General features: G+C 37.5%; 1 protein-coding gene across 1 annotated transcript; it reads left to right on the plus strand.

Annotated features, from left to right (window-relative positions):
- The first annotated feature begins 1,084 nt into the window (after positions 1 to 1,084).
- Positions 1,085 to 24,289, plus strand: LOC120853252 (rho GTPase-activating protein 11A-like). The gene is made up of 12 exons (XM_040226995.1): positions 1,085 to 1,939; positions 5,968 to 6,038; positions 7,741 to 7,837; positions 8,349 to 8,602; positions 9,246 to 9,409; positions 9,576 to 9,722; positions 13,151 to 13,225; positions 14,305 to 14,469; positions 16,907 to 17,036; positions 17,499 to 17,607; positions 19,398 to 19,536; positions 20,072 to 24,289. Exons 1-12 carry the CDS (start codon positions 1,802 to 1,804, stop codon positions 21,649 to 21,651), a joined length of 3,069 nt encoding a protein of 1,022 aa, XP_040082929.1. The 5' UTR covers positions 1,085 to 1,801; the 3' UTR covers positions 21,652 to 24,289.
- Positions 24,290 to 24,660: the final 371 nt, after the last annotated feature.

Below are 24,660 nucleotides of genomic sequence, written 5' to 3' on the forward strand. Positions count from 1 at the left end.
GGCATCCTCTTTAGATTGGAAAAGGTAGAATATCTAAATACCTGAACTCCAAAAGGAACAGAATGCTTCTAAGAAAACTGTTTCCCATTTAAACCCTTTCAAGTCGGGCAAATGACGCATTTGGCCTCTGGCACTATAAGGCGATAAGCACACAACTGGATAAGGCAGATAAAGTTTTGTTTTTTGTTTTAGTTTTTGCTACTCTTGCCAAGTTTACATGGGACTTAAGCATGGGTGGTAGTAAACGTATGCTGTATTGTCTGTAGTATTTGAGTCCACATCTCCAGCCCTAAAAATACTTAATCCCTGATGGGACTGCTGACGTTTGAGAATGGAAAAGCAGCCCGGGGACGAGGGCTGGGTATGTGCAGTCTTGTCTGTCAACAAGATAAACCACGCTCTCTGCACCGTGAGGGCCGGGAACCAGTCTCCTTCGTGGTCTAAGTCCAGACCCCACCGAATGAAGCTTTTGCAGCGGCCGCCTCCCCTAGACTTTCCTCCCGCACTCCACTCTCTCTTGACAGGTCTTCTTTGTTCTATTTTAACTACCTAAACGCAAAGATCTGGGCGTCATCATCAGTCCCCTAAGTATGGACCAGTTCCCAAAGCCGAAGTTTCCACCAAACATTCCGGCTTAGGGTTACTAAAATCAACGTTGATGAATCCCGACCAAATGGTCTCCCTTACGATTCCGTAGAACCGGTTTCTTCGTAAAAGGGACTTCAGCCTCCGCCGAGATCTAAAAAAAAAAAGAGAGAGAGAGAGAGAGAATGAGGTGTCTATTACATTTCCCCAAATATATTATCTCGGGTTCAGGCCAGGCGTTTTACAATACACAATAGACAGTATTTCCCTATAAATTATGGCTAAGAAAGAGCAAGTGGAATTCACTTTTCTTTCTGTGTTTCTTAGTTTTGCCCTCCACACCCTTCGTGCCCAACCCCGTCGCCCTCCCCCGGCCGGTAACCCAGTAACGCCCTGGACAGGCAGCTCCTGGCCACCTCCCGGGGTCCTGATTTTGAAAAGAGGAGCGGACCAATCAGAGTGCGGAGCGCTATTTGGCGCTGCCATTTGAGCTTGGGCTGAAACCGAGGGTGGGCCGGCCGCGGCGCCTCGGGTGTCTGCAGAGGCGGTGGGGGCGGAGGAATGAAGAGGGTCGTTTGACTTCAGTAAGCGCACCGGGATGTGCTGGCCGGGGCAGCCGGCAGGCTGATGGGGGAGGGAAGGAGCAGCCTGTGAAACGGGGTGACGGCGGCCACCAGCCCGGGCGGGGACCGGGACTGGGAGAGGCCCCTGAGCAGCCGGCTGGTCCGGTGGCTGGGCTAGGGTGGGGGGCGTGGGGTCGCAGGGATAGACGCTCAGCTGAGCCTGCTGGGGTCAGGAAGGCGAGAAGAAGGGTAGTCTTTACTGTTCGGAGAGAGACGAGGACAAAGGGAGGTTTGGAAGAGAGTGGCTGGAAGTAGTGAGAAGCTGGTAACAGGCGTGCTGCAAGGAACTGAAAGGATCTGAGAGAAAGAAGAGAAATCTGTGTAAGTGGCTGAAAGAATCAAGTGACAAGAAAGGAGGCCAGTGAAAGTGAAGGAAAGGTGAGGAGTGGCACAGAGCTAAGAGAAGGGTCGGTGAAAGTGTATAGAGGATCAAGGAAAAAGCCGTGGAAGTGGCTGGGGTCCGGGGCCGGAAGAGTGTCAGACGGGGCCGGAAGGCAGCGGAGCTGAGCGCAAAACTGAGAGTGTTTGGAAACTGGAAGACTTGGTGGCGAAAGAGGGTCAGGACTCAGATCGCACCTCGGAAAGTGAGCGACATGTCCGGGATGTGGGATCAGAGGCTGGTGCGTTTGGCGGTTGTACAGCAGCTTCGGGCTGCCTATGGAATTAAGGTCAAGGGTGGCCGTGCGCAGTGCGATCGCAGGAGACAGGAAACAGCAACCACGGAAACAGAGGTAAGTTCTGGCGAAAGAGGTTTAGATTTTAAAAGGGGCCAGGGCGGGGAGCGCATTCTGTTCCATCGCTTATTACCAGGTCATACTAAAATGTTCATTCTGTATGGATCCAAAAGAGAGTATGTTTAAGTGTGTCCACCGCAGTAACATTGACAGTTTGAACTAGATAATTCTTTGAGGGGCCTAGGGGTTAGCTGTCGTGTACATCATAGGATCTTTAGCAGCATTGGCTTCTACACACGAGAGGCCAATAGCGTGTCCCAATTGTGACAATTAAAAATGTCTCCAGAGATTGCCAACTTACTGTATTTTGAACAAGTTGCACATGGGAAGGGAGACAAACTTTCACCACTGTTGAGTAATATTTGGAGAGGGACAAGGGATACCAGTACATTTTCTAAATGAACCAGTAAATGAGGAGATGTGACAGCATTAGGTATAGGCTTTAAATGAGTAAATTGAGAAACCACAGTGGAATGGTTCAGAAGCAGCTGATTTTTGGGTGGTTGAGGTAAGGGGATTTTGAATGAGATTTTAATATTTGTACAGAATCCTGAAGAATTTCATTGTGAAAAATAAGTTGCATATAAGGATTTTGTTTTAGATTTATATCTAAATATAAATATATACCATATATATATATATATATACATCTAATTATATGGTACTTTCTTTTAAGATCTCAAATATAGTAGGTTTGTAAGTGTGTGAAAGAATTTGTGTGCATATTTCTTTTTCTTACCTCTAAGGAAAACTGACACTTTGCTTTTAGAGTCAGATAGACTTTGATTTGTTTTTGATTCCTGCTCTCCTCCTATTTGGGGTGTGATCTTGGGCTGCTTGTCCTAAGCCTCAGTTTCCTACTCTATAAAATTGGAATGGCATCTCTCCTTGAGTTGTTGGGGGAGTCAAAAAATAAGATTTGTAGATAAGACTAGCACACAGTGCCTGTCACATGCCACTTATTTATTCAGCCGGTTGTTATGATAATCAGAGGTCTACATTCTGATTAGTATTCATGCTAGAAACCCTAATAAAGTAGAGAAATACAGAAGATCATTGTGTTATGAGATCTAACGTGTTAGGTAATTATTTAAGTACTAGATATCTTTAGCTCTTTGGTATTTATTATCTAATGAGAGTTTTGAACTCTTTACGAAAAGTGCTAGGCATCTTTTTAAAGATGATATTGTAAGTGGTGTTCTAATAAAATTTTAAAAGCATGTTATTAGTTTTATTTTATGAGATTAAATTATAGCACTTATTTGTGAAGTCAATTATTGAGTGTAATGAACAAAAAAACCCACCAACTCAATTCTAGGTATGTATGACATTTGTAAACTTCAGCTTCGGCATATGATTTATTTTTGTATTTTGTTTATGTAGTATCAAGAAAATTCTGATTTATCCAAATAAGGGGTTGCCTATACTAACATAATTCTTTTTTTTCCTTAAAAATTTTTTTTGGCTGCACCTTGTAGCATGTGGGAAATTAGTCCTTGACCAGGGCCTTTCCCAATGAGTCAGCTCTTCCAAATCAGGTGGCCAAAGTATTGGAGCTTCAGCTTCAGCATCAGTCCTTCCAATGAATATTCAGGGTTGCTTTCCTTTATGATTGACTGGTTTGATCTCCTTGCAGTCCAACGGACTCTCAGGAGTCTTCTGTAGCACCACAGTTTGAAAGCATCAATTCTTCAGCACTCAGCCTTCTTTATGGATCAACTCTTCACATCCGTACATGAATACTGGAAAAACCATAGCTTGACTAGACAGACCTTTGCTGGCAAAGTGATGTTGCTGCGTTTTAATACGTTCTCTTGGTTTGTCATTACTTTCCTTCCAAGGAGCAAGCGTCTTAATTTCATGGCTGCAGTCACCATCTGCAGTGATTTTGGAGCCCAAGAAAATAAAATGTCACTGCTTCCCCTTTTCCCCTTCCTATTTGGGATGAAGTGATGGGACTGGGTGCCATGATCTTCAGTTTTTAAAAGTTGAGTTTCAAGCCAGCTTCTTCACTCTCCTCTTTTCACACCCGTCAAGAGGCTCTTTGGTTCCTCTTCACTTTGTGCCGTCAGAGTGGCTGTTGTTACTGTTCAGTTGCTCATCCCTCTTCCATCTCCTTCCTCGGCTCCCTTTTTCTTCTATTCCTTAAGCGTGGATCTTCCCCAGGGTTCAGATCTCTGTTCCTCTTTTCTGCTCTGTCTCTTTTGTTGTTGTTCTGTCGCTAAGTCATGTCCAACTCTTTTTGACTCCGTGGACTGCAGCAGTCTGGTCCTTCCTGTCCTTGACTATCTCCTGGAATTTGCTCAAAACTCGTGTCCATTGAATCCATAATGCTGTTCCACCATCTCATTCTGTCACCCTCTTCTCCTCCTGCCGTCAGTCTTTCCCAGCATCAGGGTCTTTTCCAGTGAGTCAGCTCTTCATATCAGGTGTCTAAAGTATTGGAGCTTCAGCTTCGGCGTTAGAGTAGTATCATTTGCATATCTGAGGTTGTTGATATTTCTCCCAGCAATCTTGATTCCAGCTTGTGATTCATCCAGCCCGGGATTTCGCATGATGTACTCCGCAAAGAAGTTAAATAAGCAGATGACGACATACTGCCTTGTCAAACTCGTTTCCCAATTTTGAACCAGTTAGTTTTTCCCTGTGCGGTTCTAACTTTTACAGGTTTCTCAGGAGATGGGTAAGGTGGTCAGGTACTGCCAGCTCTTTAAGAATTCTCCATTTTGTTGTGATCCACACAGTCAAAGGCTTTAGCATAGTCAATGAAGCAGAAGTAGATGTTTTTCTGGAACTCTGTTGCTCTTTTCTATATTCATCTATTAAATTGAACCAGATGCTTAAGAAAGGACTAGTAAGATTTTGTCAGATCATTAAGAATGTGAATGATTTTGCCATGTCATGCAGCTTGCAGGATCTTAGTTCCCTCTGCCTGGGATGGAACCCTGACTCAAAGCAGTGAGTCCTAACTACTGGACTGCCAGGAAATTCCCTGAATGATTTATTATTGTAAATAAAAGTTAAATGTTAATAATATGCTTTTAAAATGGTAAGTGCTTCAAGAGCATTCAGGGAGAGCAGGTGTATCTAAAATAAATTAACATAATGTGATTAGGTATGCCCACTTAATCTAATTTTATATAAGCAGACATGTATAGGCTTGAATTAAAAATAAATTCAAGTCCAAGATAGTGCTACAGCCTTCTTAAACAGTGACTCATTTTTGAAGTTTGAATATATGCCTAAAGATAGTGATAGATTCTTTATTCAGAGGTAAGCACACTCAATCAACATATGGATATACTCTTGGGATCTTCAAATGTATTAACATTTTAACATAATACATTCTATTGTAACTTCTTAAAAATGGTTTTCAAAGTGTGAAATAAAATTTAAATTGTTTACAAAATCCTTTCCTTCGATATTCAGAGCAGTTTGCTTAGTGCTCTCCAGTAATGTGGAACGGGTTCCCAGTGTAAAGACTGGGACGCAGTGTGAAGACTCTGCCTGCCAATGCAGGAGACGCCAGAGATGTGTGGGTTCAATCCCTGGGTCAGGTCAGTCGATTTGGTCTTCTGTTCAAGTTAGTAAATATTTACAAGGTGACCAATAGAAAGTCTAAGGTCAGTATTTATATGTAGTTACTGAAGGAGCTTGTAGTATTTTCCAGAAATGTTAGTATTTTGGGCCAAATTCTGTGTAAAAATTTCCTGACTGAACACTAAATGGATTAATTTTCCATTACGGAATTGGAAACTGAGGGAATTTGCTTCCTTGCTTAAGGGCAAAGTGACTGTTTTTGTACTCCCAGCACCTAGTATCTTAGTATACTTTTTAACAAATGCACTGATGTAATTGTTTTTTTTGTCTTGACTAATAGTTTATTTCTGCTATCTTGTTTTATTTTTTAATTTTTAATTTACCTAGTATTTTATTTAAATTAAAAATTTTAATTTACCTAGTATTTAAGAAAGCTTATATTGAGCCTAATATTTGTGTTAGAGTAACTGAATTTGTCATTCTAGGGTAAAATATTTGGAGTACCATTAAATGCATTGCCCCAGGCTGTTGTACCAGAATATGGACGTATTCCAAGGTGAGCAAAGTTTGAAATGAAGAGTAAATATTTCAAATTACTATTTGAATGTATGAAAATAGTTAATTGATGCACACAATTAGTTGGAACTAGCAAATGATTTTATTTCTCAACATTTACTCAGATTAAAAGTTGTCTTTTTAAATTTTTGTATATTTTAACTTTTTAATTTGTATTCATTTTTAGGATTGAATTTTAAGGTTCAGTAATGAATAAATGTTAGAAACAAGAATTTTTGGTTCTCTATCAGTCTTTTCACTGCTGTTCTGATTATACTCAGTGATATACTAAACTACCAATTCAGTTATAATTTTTATTATTTTTTGTTTTAGAAATGTTGGCTAAAAGAATATTTAAGCTTTTGGGGTATTTGTGAATATAAATTATGTAACCCATGAACTTTTTTATGTCACTATTTGTAAATAACCTTTTGGACTAACTGCATCAGAAATTACTAGGGAAGTTTACCTCTTAAGAAAATAGTTTAAAAGTGTGTAATATAAACAAACTACCTTAGCTCTTACTAATTCATTTCTCCTCTATCCAAAATAAGGTTCATTCTGGCTATTATTGTCCAGTAACCTAAGTTTTTAGTTGATGCATTCTCTAAAAGCTTTTGAACACCTTTTTGCCTTAGGACAATTTTCCCTCACTCACACTGTAGATTCACAGTCTTCATGAGGTAACCACTTGGTATTTTGCCTTTTAGATGGCCTATGAAAGGCCTTTTTATGATGATATTCAACATTTAGAATTGCAGTCATAAACCTAGTGTATGTGTTCATGCTAAGTCGCTTCAGACGTGTCCGACTCTTTGTGATCCCAGGGACTGTAGCCCGCCAGACTCCTCTGCCCATGGGATTATACCAGCAGGAATACTGGAGTGGGTGGCCATGCCCTCCTCTAGGGCATCTTCCCAACCCATGGATCAAACCCACCTCTCTTGTGTTTCCTGCATTGGCAGGCGGGATTCTTACCACTAGTGCCGCCTGCGAAGCCCCATGTCCCTAGTAATCATGACTAAATCTTTGTTGTAACTTGTTTGCCTGCTTTAAAAAGAAAACTTGTCTGTCAATAACTCTGCAACCTTCAGCCACTCTCCATCAGTAGAATGCCTTCATTTTCTTGTAGCTGACTCCCATTCAAATTTGTGTCACCAGCTGTTAACTAAGCATGTAAAGCCAATATTGATTGTTAAAAATTATTCAGTATAAAGAAATTGAGCACATACCTCTAAAAACATGAGAAGTATTGTAAGGACTGGGATCAATTTATCCGACTTTCTAAGAGGTAATATTGATGAGGGAAAAAACCTTAACTTATTTTGGGGCAAATGTGCAGATGCTAGGTTTTTTAAGCTATGTGTGTTGTGCAAGATCACCTGTGGAAAGAGAATAGGTAAAGAAAAGGAGAAGGCCTTGGAGCCCTGGGTGATCTTAGGATGGAGAAGTCTGGCAGAAAAAGAAAAACCAGAAAAGTTTGAGAAGGAGCAGTCAGGCAGACAGCAGGAAATAAGTGTAGCGAAAAAGAGTATTTTCAAGATGGTCAGGAGCGGTCATGTATCAGGCCAGATAAAGACAATGACTTGACTCTGGATTTGGCAGGGCAGAGGCCATTTAGTGACTTTGATGGAGTGATGGGGATGAGTTTGATTGCAGAGCATTTGTGCATTTTGCCACCTGAAAAGAGTTCTGTCTTTTAGTTTTCTTGTTGATGCTTGCACGTCTTTAGAAGAGCATGTTCATACAGAAGGGCTTTTTAGGAGATCAGGATCTGTTATTCGTCTAAAAGCACTAAAGGTAAGCATGTACTTGAACTATATTTGTACCACTCTTTGATTTGGTTTTTCGGATTGAAATATTTAGAATTATTACATGAATTATTGACAGAAATTGAGTTTGCAAATAGCTTTTTTTCATGACAGAAGAACGTTTTTCCAAAGTGTGTAGCATTTATATAATGCTTTTTTTTAAAAATTGAGGTATAATTCACAAATATATTTAAAGCATACAACCTGATGTTTTGATATACATATATGCTGTGAAATCATTTTCACAGTCAAGCTATTTATATAATGCTTTAAAAATTTACAGAGTACTTTCAAACCCATGGTCCTTGTCGCTGTGTATGATAGGAAATGAAAGTTCGTTTAAAATTTTGTTTTTAGCCTTCTAAAAAGTACTGATGTATACTAAAACAAGAGTTAAGAGAAATTCGTTCAAGAAAGCTCTTTAGATTATAAGGAAGGATACTTTATTTGTGTTAAACCCTCAAACCCCAGAGTGCTCAAAATGATTACATTTATTTTAGAATAAACTAGATCATGGTGAAAGATGCCTGTCTTCTGCACCTCCTTGTGATACTGCGGGACTTCTTAAGCAGTTTTTTAGGGAATTGCCAGAGCCCATTCTCCCAGCTGATTTGCATGAAGCACTTTTCAAAGCTCAACAATTAAAAACAGAGGAGAAGAATAAAGCTACATTGTTGCTCTCCTGTCTTATGGCTGACCACACAATTGATATATTAAGATACTTCTTTAACTTTCTCAGGAAAGTTTCTCTTAGGTAAGTAGTAAATAAAAGTTTTGGGGAGATGACAGTTTAATTTCTCAACTAGTTAGATATACCCTTATGATAATAAATTTCATTTGGAATAGAAATTTTTCTTAAAAATATATTTTTCCTTACTACAAGAAGTATATCCTGTATAATGAAAAATATGTAATATTTCCTTGTTGTCTTGGGGTTGCCATTGTGAATGCCTTAATGCCTTATTAGTGTTATAGGATTCTAGGCCATTAAATGGCTTCTAATGATTACTATGTTTTTAAAATATTTGTGGTTTGCTTTTCAATTTGTCCCTTCTCCTGGCTGTCATTGAGCCTGTTTGTTCTAGACATACTTATTGCCTTCAGTACTTTGAATTTTCTGTGTGTGAAAATCAAAGAAATGTGTTCAATTTGTGTGGGGGGGAAAAGTGTGGACCCTAGGGGTAGCAGTGTTTTCATGACATATATTTAAGCACAGAGGCTGTGTATTTCTGATTCTGTCTTATTTCAAGTCAATCATGTAGATGGGTAGGTGAGGGGTAACTGTATCTTGGTTTGTGTTTAACTGGTAAAGTGAGAGGTCTTCAGAATGTGCTCAGTGTTATTTTAACTGTATTTTTATCTTTGACTCCATCTTATAAAACTTTTTTTCATTTAAGGTCCAGTGAGAATAAGATGGATAGCAGCAATCTTGCTGTAATATTTGCACCAAATCTTCTTCAGACAAGTGAAGGACATGAAAAGATGTCTGCTAACACAGAAAAAAAACTACGATTACAGGCTGCAGTAGTACAAACTTTTATTGATTATGCATCAGATATCGGTAAGATGTAGTTGCATTCTTAAGTAATGGAATTTGTTTAAATGAGGGAGATCCCAGCTTTTTCTAAGTGAGTTGCCAAGACAACTGTTAGGAAGTGGTTATGTACTATTTAAACATTTTGAGGAGGGCTAGAGGAAAAATCCTGATTGTGAACATTTTCATTTAGGGCATGTTCCAGATTTTATCCTAGAAAAGATACCAGCTATGTTGGGGATTGATGGTCTCTGTGCTACTCCATCGCTAGAAGGCTTTGAAGAAGGCAATTACGAAACTCCTGGTGACTATAAGAGAAAACAAAGACAAAGTGTAGGAGGTAAGTGGTCATGGCAGTCCCATATGTGGAGGTATGGCAATTTGCTTTTGCCTGAAAAGTGTCTGTACATAAAAAAACATAAGTTATTAACTGTCTCATTGCTTTTTTGAATCTTTCGGCTTGTATGGTATTACCACCTTCTGTTTCTTCTTGCCTTCTTTGTAGCTTTTCCTTGTGCCTTCTTTGTTCTGTAACAAAATACTTATGATCCATCCCATATCAAGGTATTTATCCAAAGAAAATGAAAACGCTAATTTGAGAAGACATATGCACCCTTATGTTCATAGCAGAGTTATTTTCAATAGCCAAGATAAGGAAATAACCTAAGTATCCACCAATGGATGAATAATAAAGATGTAGTATGTACATATATAATGAATACTACTATTCTTAATTTTTTGAGGAATCTCCATAATGTTTTCCATAGTGGCTGCACCAATTTACATTCCCACCAACAATATATGGGGGTTCCCTTTTCTCCACATCCTCTCCCAACACTTGTTATTTCTTGCCTTTTTGATAATAACCATTTTAACAGTTGTAAGGTAGTATCTCATGGTTTTGATTTGCATTTCCCTAATAGTAATTTTGGACATCTTTTCATGTGCCTGTTGGCCATGTGTGTGTCTTTAGAAAAATGTCTATTCAGTTCCTCTGCCTATTTTTTGACTGGGTTGTTTGCTTTATTTGGTTGTTGTTGTTGAATTATATCAGTTCTTTATATATTTTGGATATTAACCATTTATCAGATACGTGGTTTGCAGATATCTTCTCCCATTTAGTAGGTTGTCCTTTCATAAAACTGATGTCACATAGGCTACTGCCTATGTTATCTTCTAGAAGTTTTATGGTTTCAGGTCTTACATTCAGGCCTTTAATCCATTTTGATGATTTTTGTCTGTAATGTAAGACAATGGTTTAATTTCCCTCTTTTGCATGTGACTGTCCAGTTTTCCCAACACCATTTATTGAAAAGACTATTCTCTCTGTATTTTATATTCTTTTGTCATAAGTTAATTTTCCATATATGTATGGGTTTATTTCTGGACTCTTTCTGGCTTCCCTGCTGGCTCAGTGGTAAAGAATCTGCCTGCTAATGCAGGAGACGTGGGTTTGAACCCCGGATTGGGAAGATTCCCCAGAGAAGGAAATGGCAACCCACTCCAGTATTCTAGTCTGGGAAATCCCATGAACAGAAGAGCCCAGTGGGCTACAGTCCATGGGGTCACAAAGACTTGGACTCGGCATAGCAACTGAGCATGCACATATACCTACATTTACCCGCTTTCTTTTGCTGCCATTTGCTTGGAGTATCACCTTTCAGCCCTTCACTTTGAGCTGGTATCTATCTTTAGAGCTGAGGTAGGTCTCCTGGAGGCCGTGTATAGTTGGGTTTTGTTTTTTAATCCATCCAGCCACTCTGTATCTTTCGATCAGTGAATTCAGTCCATGTACATTGTGGCTCAGACAGTAAAGAATCTGCCTGCAAGGCAGAAGACCTGGGTTCGATCCCTGGGTTGGGAAAATCCCCTGGAGAAGGGAATAGCTACCCACTCCAGTAGTCTTGGACTTCCCTGGTGACTCAGATGGTAAAGTATCTGCCTGCAGTGCAGGAGACCTGGGTTTGATCCCTGGGTCAGGAAGATCCCCTGGAGAAGCGAATGACAACCCACTCCAGTATTCTGGCCTGAAGAATTCCATGGACAGAGGAGCCTGGCAAAATAGTCCACGGGGTAGCAAAGTCAGACTTGACTGAGTGACTACCACTTTCACTTTCACATTTAGGATGATTATTAACAGATGAAAACTTAGTACTGCCTAAACTAAAACTTTTCTGGCTGTTCTGTTTGTCCATTGCTTCTTTTTCTTTGTGTTTCTGTCTTCCATTTTGTTCCATGGTGCTTTTCTGTTTTCTCTCTCGTGTTTTGTGTCTCTGCTCTAGGTTCACGTTTTGTGGTCACTGTGAAGCTGGTATAAATTGTCTTGTGGATGGAATAGTCCCTTTCTGCCAATAGCATCTTACTGCCTCACTGGCTTGTGTGAGTTTCATCCTTTCCCTCTTCCTCTTCTGTGTTTGTGTTGTCTCAGATTATACTTTTATGTTGTGTGTTCACTGCCAAATTGAAGTAGCTGCAGTTTTAGTGCCTTTTTTCCCTTTAACCTTTAATATATAATTGTTTGGCAACTTATTCTCATACGGAGTTGCAATTTTCTGATACTGTTTATCCTCTTACTCAAAGCTTTGTTTACTTTTGCCTTTTGTTTCTGGTAGAAGAGTTCCTTTCAACATTTTTGTAAGGCAGGTCCAGCACTGATGAACTCCCTCAGCTTCCATTTCTCCTTCTCATCTGAATAATATAGCCGACAGTTTTCATCTTTAAATATTTTGAGTATGTCATGTAATTCCAATCTGTCCTGGCTTGTTGTCCTGGCTTGTCCTTAGTCATCAAGGTTAGAATTCTGCGTGTTCTTGTCTGCCCCTTTCTCATTCCCATATCCTACTGTCTCCCAAGTCTTATCACTCTGATCTTGTAAATACCTTTTTCACTGCCTCTGTTTCCACGGGACCTACCTCAGTTCAGAGCCTCATCTCTTGCCTGGCTAATTCCCATTCTTCCTTCAGGTCTCACCTTAAATACCACTTCCTCAAGGATACCTTCTCTAACTCCAGGATTTAAATCTGTTGTTAGTATTTGCATTTCACGCTGTTTACCCATTTTTCCATAGGTATTTATTTGCTTGTTATATTTAATGTTTCTTTCTCCAATAGAAAGTTTCATAAAGGTCACTGTTTCATATTTTGGCTACTGTTGTATCCTCATTGTGTCTGACACATAATAGGTACAAAATATATATTTGTTGAATGACTGAATAACATATTTAGAAGAACCTTTAGCTAGTTTTCCTATCTCCAAGGAGGCTTATACACACACACACCCCCCCACACACACACATATATGCTACCCCCAACTAATCTATCATACTGCTGTCAAAGCGCAGAAATTATGGTTTTGTTCCTTTTTCCCTTTGGAGAAGTTCAGATTCTTCAAAATTATATACAGCCTTGTTTTCCTAACACACAAGACTTATCTCTTAACCATATCCACTGTTCACTAGTTGCTCTAGCTGTATCAAACTCCTGGCTTCTAGTATACATACATTCTGTTTTTTCTTACATGCTTTTTCATATCACCTAGCCTGAATTCTACCTTCTACCTAATCAACACCTACAAGGTTTTATTTCCCTTTCCAAGCTTTCTCTCTTGGTGCCATTTCTTCCCTTCCTCAAAAGGTAATGATACCCTCTTCTATACTCTTTTATACATTGTACTCATTCTGTATTTAATGTTTTCCTATTTATTATGAGTTATTGATGAAAGATAGGCAGATGTTATAATTGATTATATTATATATGCCTTGCATTTCAGATTTTGTTAGTGGAGCATTAAATAAATTTAAATCTAACAGGACACCTTCTATTACACCTCACCAGGAAAGAATTGGTAGGTATTATATATTTTTATTTAATTGGACATTTATGTATGTACAGTATGGGCTTCCCTGTTGGCTCAGAGCGTAAAGAATCTGCCTGCATTGCGGGAGACCCAGGTTCTATCCCTGGGTCTGGTAGACCCCCTGGAGAAGGGAATGGCACCTGACTCTAGTATTCTCGCCTGGAGAATCCCATGGACAAAGGAGCCTGGTGGGCCACAGTCCATGGGGTCACAAAGAGTCAAACATGACTGAACAACTAAATTTCACACTTTCATGTATATTATACAGAAATTAATTGTGATAATAGTTACCTGATTTATTATGTTTAATCAATTCCAAGTGTAATTTTTAGTGGAGATATTGTACTATAATACTGTATTATGACATTGGATATAAATGTGATTACATATATAATTACATTGGATATGTTGAACCTAATATTATAGGTAAGAATTTATTTTAGTCTGTGTTTGTTTGTTTGTTTTAATTTTCTTGTTTTTCTTTTGAACTTTTAATTTTGTATTGGGTATAGCCAGTTAACAATGTTATGATAGTTTCAGGTGAACAGCTAAGGGACTCAGCCATACATATGCAATATTTTAGTCTGTTGTTAGATCTGTGATCTTCTAAGTCATGTTCTTCCATTTGCAAGTGGGATGCTACTGAACATGTGAGACTGAAAACCTCAATCTCATTTTTATTTAGAACCAGAAAATTATTAGTGTTTATTCCAGTTTTTTATTTTGATTTGCTTGTGGCTAAAATTATTTAACCTGGTAATAGAAAATTTGATTGTTTTCATTTTCCAGATTGAAGATATTAGTTGGTTAATAGTTATTATGAAAAGCAAAAATATTTAGATTAGTTTTTGTTTCAGCTGTTACTAAGAATCTTGCCTCTTTCTTTACAACTTGACTTTTTAAGTAATTACATAGTGTTAATTTAGTTATTAATGTATTTTTGAAAATGCTAATGTAAACATCCCCCCATTATTGGTTAATTTTAAGTAATAGCTTTAGAAGAAGAAATTATATGAAGTGTTTGTATTTTTATCAACTCTGGGAGAAAAAACAAATTTTTTTTTCAGCCCAGGTATCCGTTTCACCAGCAATCCTTACACCAAACGCTAAGCGTAAACTGCCGGTAGATTCTCATGGTTTCTCAAGTAAGAAAAGGAAGTCCATCAAGCACAATTTTAACTTTGAGTTGTTGCCAAGTAATCTCTTCAGTAGCAGTTCTACACCAATATCAGGTAACAAATAGAATTTGTATAACTGGATTATAAACATTAACATGAGTGCTTATTCTGGACAAAGTGCTATTTCATAATAATTCCTTTAGGAGGCAGATTTTATTATCTGTTTTATCAAATCTCTGGATTTTGTAAAGTCCCCTAACTTTTAAAATAGACAGTGTGGTTCAGTATAATTAACATGTGTGTGTGTGTTTTACTGCCTTTCCCGTTGAAAGCTATGGGTCACTGTGAATAGGAATAGTACTGGCGCTCAGGTTTTACCTGATTGAATATCCTCAATTCTACTTTAGTTACTTCTGGATCTATGGCTGTGATTAGATTGCTGCCTTCTGTTGAATTGAGGTCACCAGCATTTGAGTGTCTCTGAATTCAGAGTGGGGGTGTTACCATTAATGTAATCATTGTGGGTTAGCTGAGGGGATGGGTAGTATTTTTAGTTTTATACTCAAGTAGCTTTTATAAAGGAGAAGGCAATGGCACCCCACTCCAGTACTCTTGCCTGGAAAATCCCATGGGCGGAAGAGCCTGATAGGCTGCAGTCCACGGGGTCTCGAAGAGTCGGACACGACTGAGCGACTTCCCTTTCACTTTTCACTTTCATGCGTTGGAGAAGGAAATGGCAACCCACTCCAGTGTTCTTGCCTGGAGAATCCCAGGGATGGGGGAGCCTGGTGGGCTGCCATCTATGGGGTCACACAGAGTCGGACACGACTGAAGTAACTTAGCAGCAGCAGCAGCTTTTATAAAAAGCCTTTAGCTTTAACACCATTCCTTATGGCAAGATTTCCACATCCCTTTACCAGCCTAGTCATTTTATTCTGAATTAACTGCAAGTTCCTAATGTGGCCAACCAGAGCCTGCAGAGAAAAATAAAATCACACTAATTTGAATACCAGGTTTAGTGTGATCTTGGATTGGCTTGGCTCCTTTAACATGTTTGTGTAGAATACAAGTTGGCTCGTATTAAACTATGATCAACCCCAAATGAAATGAAGCTCTAAGCTCAGAGTCTTCCATCTCATATTTGTCTCACATTTAGTCAAAATGTGAATGGTCTCAGATTCTTTTAGATTTTCTTTGTTTTCAGACAATGTTAAGAGTTCTACTTTGAATTTGTTAGCTGGATTATGAGGTCTTCTTCCCAAAAGCCTCTGTTTTGTTTCCAAAAGCTTTACATTTTACTTGTCTGTTTTATTTTAAAAGATGAACAGATTAGCAACTTGTTCTCTGTAGTCCTTCAGGTTCTCTATGGTTCATTAAGTGTAATGATAAGAACTCTGAAGCTATGTCTGTAGTTCTTCCAGCGTTTACAGTTTGGAGATACAAGCTTTAACTTAGGATATTTTTAATGTTCAGAGTTTTCCACTTTGGAGGAGTATTTCCAAATGGCAGATGTGCATCGGAGTTCTTCTTGCCTTTGTTTATTAGCAACACAATATCTTCCCCAGGAAACAAACCTCCTTCTCTCCAAGCTCCTGACCCTAGAACAAAGCTACCTGAGTCACATTTGATATATCATATAGCCTCCAAGCTTTTTTTTTTTTTTTTTTAAGGCAAATGCACCCAAAAAGTCACTGTAATGGAAAACTCTGGGGACCTGTGTAAATTCTTCATCAGTACCAGTGGGAAGTTGAGAGGGTTCATGTTCACTGAGTGTATCCTGGGCAATATTCAAACACAAGTCAAATGTATATGGAGCCTTTGCTCATAACTCATAATACTTTTCCCCTAATTGTTTTCACTATAGTTGGTTTCATGATATAGTCTTAAATAACTTTATCAAAATGAGTTATTGTAACCTCCAGTTGTTAGCATGGAATATGGCAGTAACCATGTGGTTAGATGTGTGTTATGGGTCATCAGTTTTTGTCAAAAATATTGGACAGATTGCACTCTAGAGTCAGATAGACAGCAGGTTGGCTAGCGGGTGCATACTGCATACTCAGACACTAAATTGTTTTTCAGTAGTTCACTTTTGATAATGGCATTAATTAATCTTATGCACCAGGCTCTGTGCTAGACATCTTATATACATTATAGCAATACTTACATTCACCATAAAAATCCAAATTTAGAGCCTAAAGCCATTTAGTAAGTGGTGGACAAACTCAAAGTCTGTCTCAAAAGCTTATTTCTCTAATCTGCAACAGTGTCCACCTCTCCCTTGTAAGTACTGAGTTTAACGTAAAACTGTAATATAAAAATAATGTTGAATCTGACCTTTAATTGGCAACTAAAAAGAAATTGATACTTTTTTTTTTCTTTTTTAGTTAACTTGGGTTATTTGACCCTTGAAGAGTCTAACCAGAAATTATATGATTTTGTTGTTGTTTAGGGGTGGAAATTAAGACTTTAAATCTAATTGCTGTTAATATTTTATACTTTGAAAAGAAAATAAGTATGTATGGTCTGTCACATGTGGTTGTTTTTATAGTTCACTGTGATACAAGCCCGGAAGGGTCATCTCAGAGTTCATTCTCTCCTGTCGCCATCAGTGGAAACCATTTGATCAGTACAAATGTGCTAAGGCGAAGTAAAAGGCTTGCAAGCAAAAAAGTTTGCAGGTAAGTTATCCAGGTTGGGTAAAATTTGATATATATACTTAAAAAATATTTTGTCTTTCTATTGAGAATCATATTTGAATAATAATTTTTTAAAATCCCCTTTGCGTTTATAGTCTCATTAATCTAGGGCCTATCCTCCAGAGAAAGATTCCTAATTTGAGTCCATTTTGCCTGTTTAAAATCCTGTTTTATGTTGATGTGGGTAATTTTTAAGTTTCCTGTTAATATAAAAAGCTAGTCTAATGATTCTGGTTTATAAGTGACTAAACTCTTGCGATCAACAGGAAAGATCATTTTTTATGCAGATACAATGTGTTCATGTATGGTATCTTAAACCTAAAAAAATATTACTCTGTTCAGTTACTAACAGTGTGATTTGCTCTGGGCTTTCAAACTTTATTTTGTAGGAATTCCTCTAGTTCTTATGCTGTAAACTGATGTTTTTAATTTCACTCTTTCTAGGGTGGAATCAGGAAAAGCAGGCTGCTTCTCTCCTAAAATCAGCCGTAAAGAAAAGGTTCGAAGATCTCTTCGTTTGAAATTTAATCTAGGGAAAAATAGCAAAGATGGAGTAAGTGTCTTTCACCATTTCACTGCTATTTATATTAGTGTAAAGCTGAAGACTTGATGCTAAAAGATCCTCTTAACCCTGTCTCTCCTCCATCTCCTGCCCTGTTCTCAATTCTTCTTTATACCAAGCATTTACACTTGAGTTGTTATCTCCAGTTCCTTCTTTTCTATCCTGAAATTAATTCCAGTGACGCTTTCATCCCAAACTCTTCCTGAAGTAGATCTTGCAAGATTACTCATGAATTCAGCACTGCTCAAACAGGCGGACTCAATCCATCAGCAACATGTAACCCAGCTAATGACTTGCTCTTCTTTGGCATGTTTTCTTTCCTCGCTTCAAGGACATTTTGATTTTCTTCCTTCTTTGCCAGTTACTTTTCTAATTCCTTTATATTGGAGTACCCAAAAAGCTTTGCCCTTGGATTTTTTCTCACTCCACTCACTCACGGTGATCATCAGCTCTAACTAAATATCGTGTATTTACTTAGGACTTCAAATTTGTATCTCTAGCCCAAATTGCTCTCCTGAACAACTTGACTGCTTAACATTTACCTATTTGACCTCCCAGGTGGGAGGTACTGACATCTTAATAGAGCTCCCTAGATGCATTTCTTCACTGCTGTTATTTCTCTACTCCTCCCTGTCTCTCCAACCCATGCGTCTACCTGCAGTCTTCACCATCTCAGTTATGGGAACTTATTCTTCCAAGCACTAAGGCCAAAAGCCGTGCAGACATTCTGGACCCCTCACTTTGTCTCACACGTACCATCTAAACCACTAGGGAATCCTGTCTAACTTCTGCTTCCAGAGTCTATCCAGACTGACCACTTTTCACAGCACTTTATTTCTAACTTTTTGAGTTATGTCATTTAAAACTTAAATTACTACAATAAGCTCCTACTACCTGCTTCTACTTTGCTGCAGTACTAGAGCGAAAATTATCCCCTAAAAAGCAGAGTTAAGTTATGTCACCCCTCTTTTCAGAACCCTACAGTGGCTCCCTGCTTCACTCTCAGGGGAAAAAAAAAGTCAGAGTTCTTACACTGACTTGCAGTGCCCCACATGGTCTGTTCCTGGCCTCCCTCTTGGAGCTCTCCTCCCTGCTCATCTGACTTCATTCACTTTTGCCTCTTTGTGATTTCTTGAATGTGCTAAACCTTGCATCAGTGTTAGAGGCTGCAGTGGCATTTTCCTCTCCTTGGAGTGTTCATTCCCCTTATACGTTCTCACTCTGTTCTCTTTACTCACAAATCATCTTCAGATCAATGTATTTAAAATTGTACCTGCCCCCGGCCACAAAAAATTATACCCTGACCCTTCAGCACTCCGTATCCTTCTTACCCTGTTTTACTTTTCCTTCTAGCACTTTTCATCTTGTGTATTGTATATTGTACATTATAATTTATTGTCTATCTTATTCTGGTCTAAATCTCCCCATCAAGAATGTAAATTCCATGAGGGTAAGATTTTGGTCTGTTTTTGTTTTCTTTCACTCTTGTGAACAGTCCTGGGCACATAATCACCACAAAAAGATTTTTTAAGTTAATGTATCAGGCTGTTTTTATTTTAGATCATAATATATCCACTAATAGCCAGTCAAATGCTTATAATTTCCATCAGTATGTATGCAAATATATTGTTTGCTATAAAATTATTCCTAATTTATATAGATCTACCTTTTAAAACTAGCTATAGAGGATTTTGATAACTACAAAACAATAGTTTGTCTTAATATTTTGAATTAACTAGGTTTATTTCTTAACCAAAACTTTTTCAATTTTTTCTGTACAGAATGAGTGTTCTGGTGTCAATAGATCTGAAAATGTTGGTCGACGACTTGCAAATCAACAAAGTTTAAAAAATAGGATTGACTCTGTAAAAACAGGTCTGCTTTTTAGCCCAGATACTGATGAAAGATTAACAAAGAAAGGTATGTTTATGTGATATTGATAGAGTTTTACCCCAAAAACCTACTTTAATTTTTTTTTTTTAGTTTTCTTTCCATTTTATTGAGATAATTGACATATAACCTTTAGTTGCTTTTTTAATGATAAAATGTATTAAGTACTTTACTGTTCTAGAAATTGAAAATTCATGTTTGAATAGTGAAAATATTTGAATTGGGGAGTATGTTTGTATGAACAATTGGATCTTTACAATGTAAATACAAAAATGTTTAATATTTATACACTAAAAAATTACTTTTTTTGTATTGACTTGTTATTTTTTATCCACACTTTACACTTTTTATTTTGTATTGGAGTATAGCCAGTTAACAATGTTGTGGTAGTTCCAGGTGAGCTGCAAAGGGACTCAGCCATACATATATATCATAAAAATTTATTTTTAATACAAATCTAATTTATTGGAATTAAATGCTTAGTATTTCATTTATCATGTATTTGAATAACATTTCAAAAGTAAGTCAAATATAAGTTTAAAAACACTGAACTGCTTTATTTTAGGTTCGAAAAAGATCAGTAAGTTGGAGGAAAACTTATTAACTCCAGAGCGACTAAGTGGAACAAATTACCGGATATCTTGGATAGGACCTAGTAATTCAGATTTTCAAGAAGTAGATGGAAATGAAGCTTCTCCAATAGATGGAACTCTTGAGGTGGAGAACTCTTCTTTGGAGCCTGATATGATGGTTGAAAAGTCCCCTGTTAGTTCATACGAGCTCACCCCTCCTAATGTACACAGTAAGCATAGTAACAACATAACTGGCAGCTCTCTTAGTGGTGATGAAAATAACTTGACCACAGAAACTGTGGTGAAAATTCAGAAAGCATTTTCTGAATCTGGAAGTAATCTTCATGCATTGATAAACCACAAGCAGTCATCATTAACTAATGTGGAGAAAGTAAAATTCAATGAAACATCTTCTACCAAAGGTAGCCCAGAGAAAAATCTCTTGAAAACTAATTTGACTGTGATAGAATCAAATGAACACCATACCAGTAACGATGAAGAGAGCTTTTCAGAAAGAGACTTCTCACTACATCAGCCTCAAAAATCGGATAGAGAAGCCACTATAAAATGTTACTCAATTCAAATGAAGATACAACTAGAAAACAACATTCATTTGAATATACCAACAGATTATTTAAGCAAGCAGGAGTTGCGCAGTGATGAACGTGTAGGGAAACAAGAGTCCCCAAGGGTTACCCTCAATACTAAATTAAAGGAGCATGAAAATTTGATTGAAGAGAACTTACCGAAACACACAGCTTCTAGGGAGGTTGTGGCTAGCAGCTCTTCCTCGGGACAGAGCACGTGCAGTAGCGCAAACCTGTCAAAACCTGGTCCTAGGGGAATCATTAAACAGCAGTCACTGGTGGAAGCACGTGATGAAACGGTTTCTGAATGTTTACAAATGACAGAGCATGGAAGGGTTTCCGACCACATACAGTGGTTTAACAGGCTCTCTTTAAATGAACCAAATAGGACAAAAGTTAAGTCACCTCTTAAGTTTCAGCGTACGCCCGTCCGTCAGTCAGTGAGAAGAATCAATTCTTTGTTGGAGTATGGTGGACAACCTCCAAGGTGTAAATTAGTGAGTCTTGGTGATACTGCTTCTCCTCTGGTTAAATCAGTGAGCTGTGAGAGTGCTCTTCCCTCTTGTGTAGAAAGTATGACAAAAGATTCCTCCCATCCATGTACCAGATCAGGTCCTAAAGAACAGAAGTCATCTTGCAAGCAGTCAAATATTGATATGATTTCAAAATCAAGCATGGAGGTAACTTCTACATCTTTCTTACAAATGAAGAGGCACTCAAACTCTGTGAATGCTTCTTTTGGGTCCATGAGAGTTTGTAAACAAGAAGTGATATCTAATAGGCAAATTAAGGTTCCCTTGGATGATCTAACAAACCATGATATAGTAAAATCTATTGTAAGTAATGATAAGGTCTTTCCCCCTGGCGTAAGCAGCAGGGTCCTTAGAAAACCATCAGAAAAAGAGAGGATCTGGTATAAAGGTTCTCCAAAAAATCCTATTGGAAAAGTTCAACTACTACCAACAAGTAAACCTGTAGACTTATAATTGGTAAATGTTGTACTTGTCATTAATGTATGTAAAATTATCAATTGGTGATATGACTTGCAAGGTAATTGATGTGTTTGTAGCTCAGGATGATTGTTATGTGATGAATTTAATTTCATTGTACAAGGAACTTGAATTCTTGTTTTTCTTAATTATGGCAATATTTAAGCTGTCTTTAATTTTATTGTGATCTCTTAAAGCAGAGGTTACACTTTACTTTTTTAAAGAAGTTGTTGACTGGGTTTATAAGAAGTTAATTTTTGAGAATTGGATGAATTTTATTTTTTAACGTGTGATAGAATGGAATGAGTTGTGCTGATTTCTTGTTACTCTTAGGTCAGATGAGGTTTCTCCAAGAAATCTCAACACATAGAGGGAGAGATAAGCCCTGCAGATCTTATTTCTCAAATTCCATTAATGTTCAGTGTCTTTAAAAATCCCTAGAAATTTGCTTCAATAGCATTTTAATCCTTTGTTCCTTTTGGATGTAATTAGGCTTATATTGCCTGTAGATGTGACAGTGTGTTCCCTTGAACTAAGAATAATGGCCAGTGCAGAATGACGATGACTCAAGTGTGCTCATATAGTATGAGGCTGCAGAAATAACAGATGACTTTTAAGCCATACTATATTTTTAAAGTTCATTTGCACAAATACATTTGTTTTGTCCAATATAGAATTTAAAATTTTTTAAGAAGGAGTAATTAAGGTTGGAAGATTTTAATCAAAGTGATTGCTTGTATGCAGATGCTTGGTTTTAGACTTGGAAGCAGTTGATACGCCTCTGTGCATCTACCTTGGATTCTTACAGGAACCTGTGGTGATTTTGTCATGTGTGTAAATGTTATTTATTTAGCATAGACATTAAAGATAACTCTCTGGAAAATGACTTGCCTGAGACTCTAAGGAAATTCAAAGTACCTTTTAGAATTTGATCCGAATTGTCAAGCTAATCTATCTAAATTGATATTTAAATTAGTAGAAATAACAAAGTTTTAAGGACAGAATAGTGTCAACAGTAGAGTGTATTTAAGTTTTAGAAGAAGGAATATGCATGCAGAATCACTCACTAAAGACAGTTTTGGTGTTAGAATGCCACAGTCAAAGGCGAGGGCAGAACAGAGCCACACCGCACACCACTCAGAACCCCCAGGCAGCATGAGCATGTGGGAGGAATTGAAAGTCATCAGAGGTTTGCTTTACCAAGTCCTCCTTGATAGCAGTATATCTTATTTAAAAGCTAGTTCCTACTTCTATAATCACTACCTAGGAATGGACCCTTTCTCAGAATTAGGAAGTATTACTTATTATATAAAGACTAAAATCTATAGATAGAAACATCATGTTTACCTGACATCAAAACAGGTTTTTAATACAGGTATGCATTTCTGTTGATGGTATTTCTGATAGTAAGTAGATATAGAAAATATTCTTAAATTCTGAGATGTTAGTTTTTGCAAGCAGTTTTTTTTAACTTTATTTTTTAAAATGTATTAATGTCCTTTGATTTCCATGGGAGTAGGTGAAATGTTGAATTGGAAGCCTAATTCAGTTAGAAGACAAGAAATTAACTGTACAAATCACCTGAATCAGTGGATTTTCTGAGAGATTAATAATAAAAGATATTTATTAAGAAAAACTACCCACATGTCACTCCATTTTTTGTTAGCTGAAAGCTGCAGTACAGAGTAAAGGATTATGCAGGTGCAAAGCTTGGAGATGTAGTAACTGGAGAGTTGGGAAAGTTGAGTTTTAGACTTGATTTAGTATTTGTGTTTTCATTTTTTCTTATACAATATAGAGATAATGTTTTTAATCTCATGGGGATATTTAATCATATGATATACAAACATACTTAAAAGTCTGGACATGTGTGGTAACTCCAAAACCTATTTTCATTTTATTCTTATAAGTAAATAAAAATCTAATATTAATTTGGTTATTATGGGCAACAAAAAATACAGTTATACATAGAACTTAATAGATAGCTTGGCAACATTCTAAAATCACTAAAAACTTTTGATACAAGATTTTGAAAATCACCAAGCCCAGGATGTTTTGTTTTTAGAATATAAAATTTCACATGAAGCATGAACAGTGTATTTGGTCAGATTTCCATTGAACACAAAGGCAGCCAATTATGGCATTTCTGTTTTTCCAGGCATAAAATGAAGATAATAGTGAAACATTAAAGTAAAATTTAGAATTGGAAAAAGCCTTTATTATGTGTGAATAATAAATATTAAACTCCAGCATGGTCTTTAAGCCTAGAACCAATGGACAATATATTTGTTATTTTGCACTGTTAGCATGCACTGAAATAAAAAGCTGGAAGCATAGAGCATCCATGGAAGAAAAGGTACTAGGAAGGAGGTTGGCTTCAAACCAAAAGGTCATGGATGAATTTTGCAGGCCCCTTTTCATTGTGTAAAATTGCTGTAGATGATAATGGATTTGGGGACAGAACAAGGATACAGAATTCTGGATTCTAACCTCATCAAGGTATTCACTCTGGGATCTCCAAGTACTTTACTCATCCCCAGTCTTGATGAAAGAAATTGAAATACTTATATTCATCCTATGGTTTTACATTTCAATTCTTGTGTTTGAAAAGAATAAAAACGGATACATTTTCCGATGTGCAGAGAGTATGATTTCTCTCCAGGCAAAAGAAATCTTATCTGATAGCTGGTGTGGAAGTTTAGAGATAACAATCAGAACTAATAGTCCTAGAGGTTTTCATGTGGTTTTGGATTATCACTTTAACAGAAATTTAGAGCATCTTGTATTAAATATCTCCATAGTTTTCCTGCTCAATGAAAAGTCTTCTGAAGGCACTCAGTATACCTGATCACTGCCATCATTAGAGGTTCTTAAGGCCTCAACTTTTGTTTGTCTCTCCTATCGGTGCCCCAGTGCCTGTTTCCTCTTAAAGCTGAAAGATGTTTAAAAAGCTGAAAGGTGGCAAAATTAAAGGTGTGCTATTGCGAATGAAGGACAGAAGTGAGG

The sequence above is a fragment of the Oryx dammah genome, unplaced genomic scaffold, assembly GCF_014754425.2.
Source record: "Oryx dammah isolate SB20612 unplaced genomic scaffold, SCBI_Odam_1.1 HiC_scaffold_26, whole genome shotgun sequence".
Classification (NCBI taxonomy): Eukaryota; Metazoa; Chordata; class Mammalia; order Artiodactyla; family Bovidae; genus Oryx; species Oryx dammah.

Excerpts from the sequence above, each read along its gene's own strand:
- LOC120853252 (XM_040226995.1), top strand. The coding sequence starts at position 1,802 with ATGTCCGGGATGTGGGATCAGAGGCTGGTGCGTTTGGCGGTTGTACAG. Across the intron at positions 7,838-8,348 it reads TTCGTCTAAAAGCACTAAAG|AATAAACTAGATCATGGTGA; the intron begins GTAAGCATGTAC and ends CATTTATTTTAG. Across the intron at positions 9,723-13,150 it reads ACAAAGACAAAGTGTAGGAG|ATTTTGTTAGTGGAGCATTA; the intron begins GTAAGTGGTCAT and ends CTTGCATTTCAG.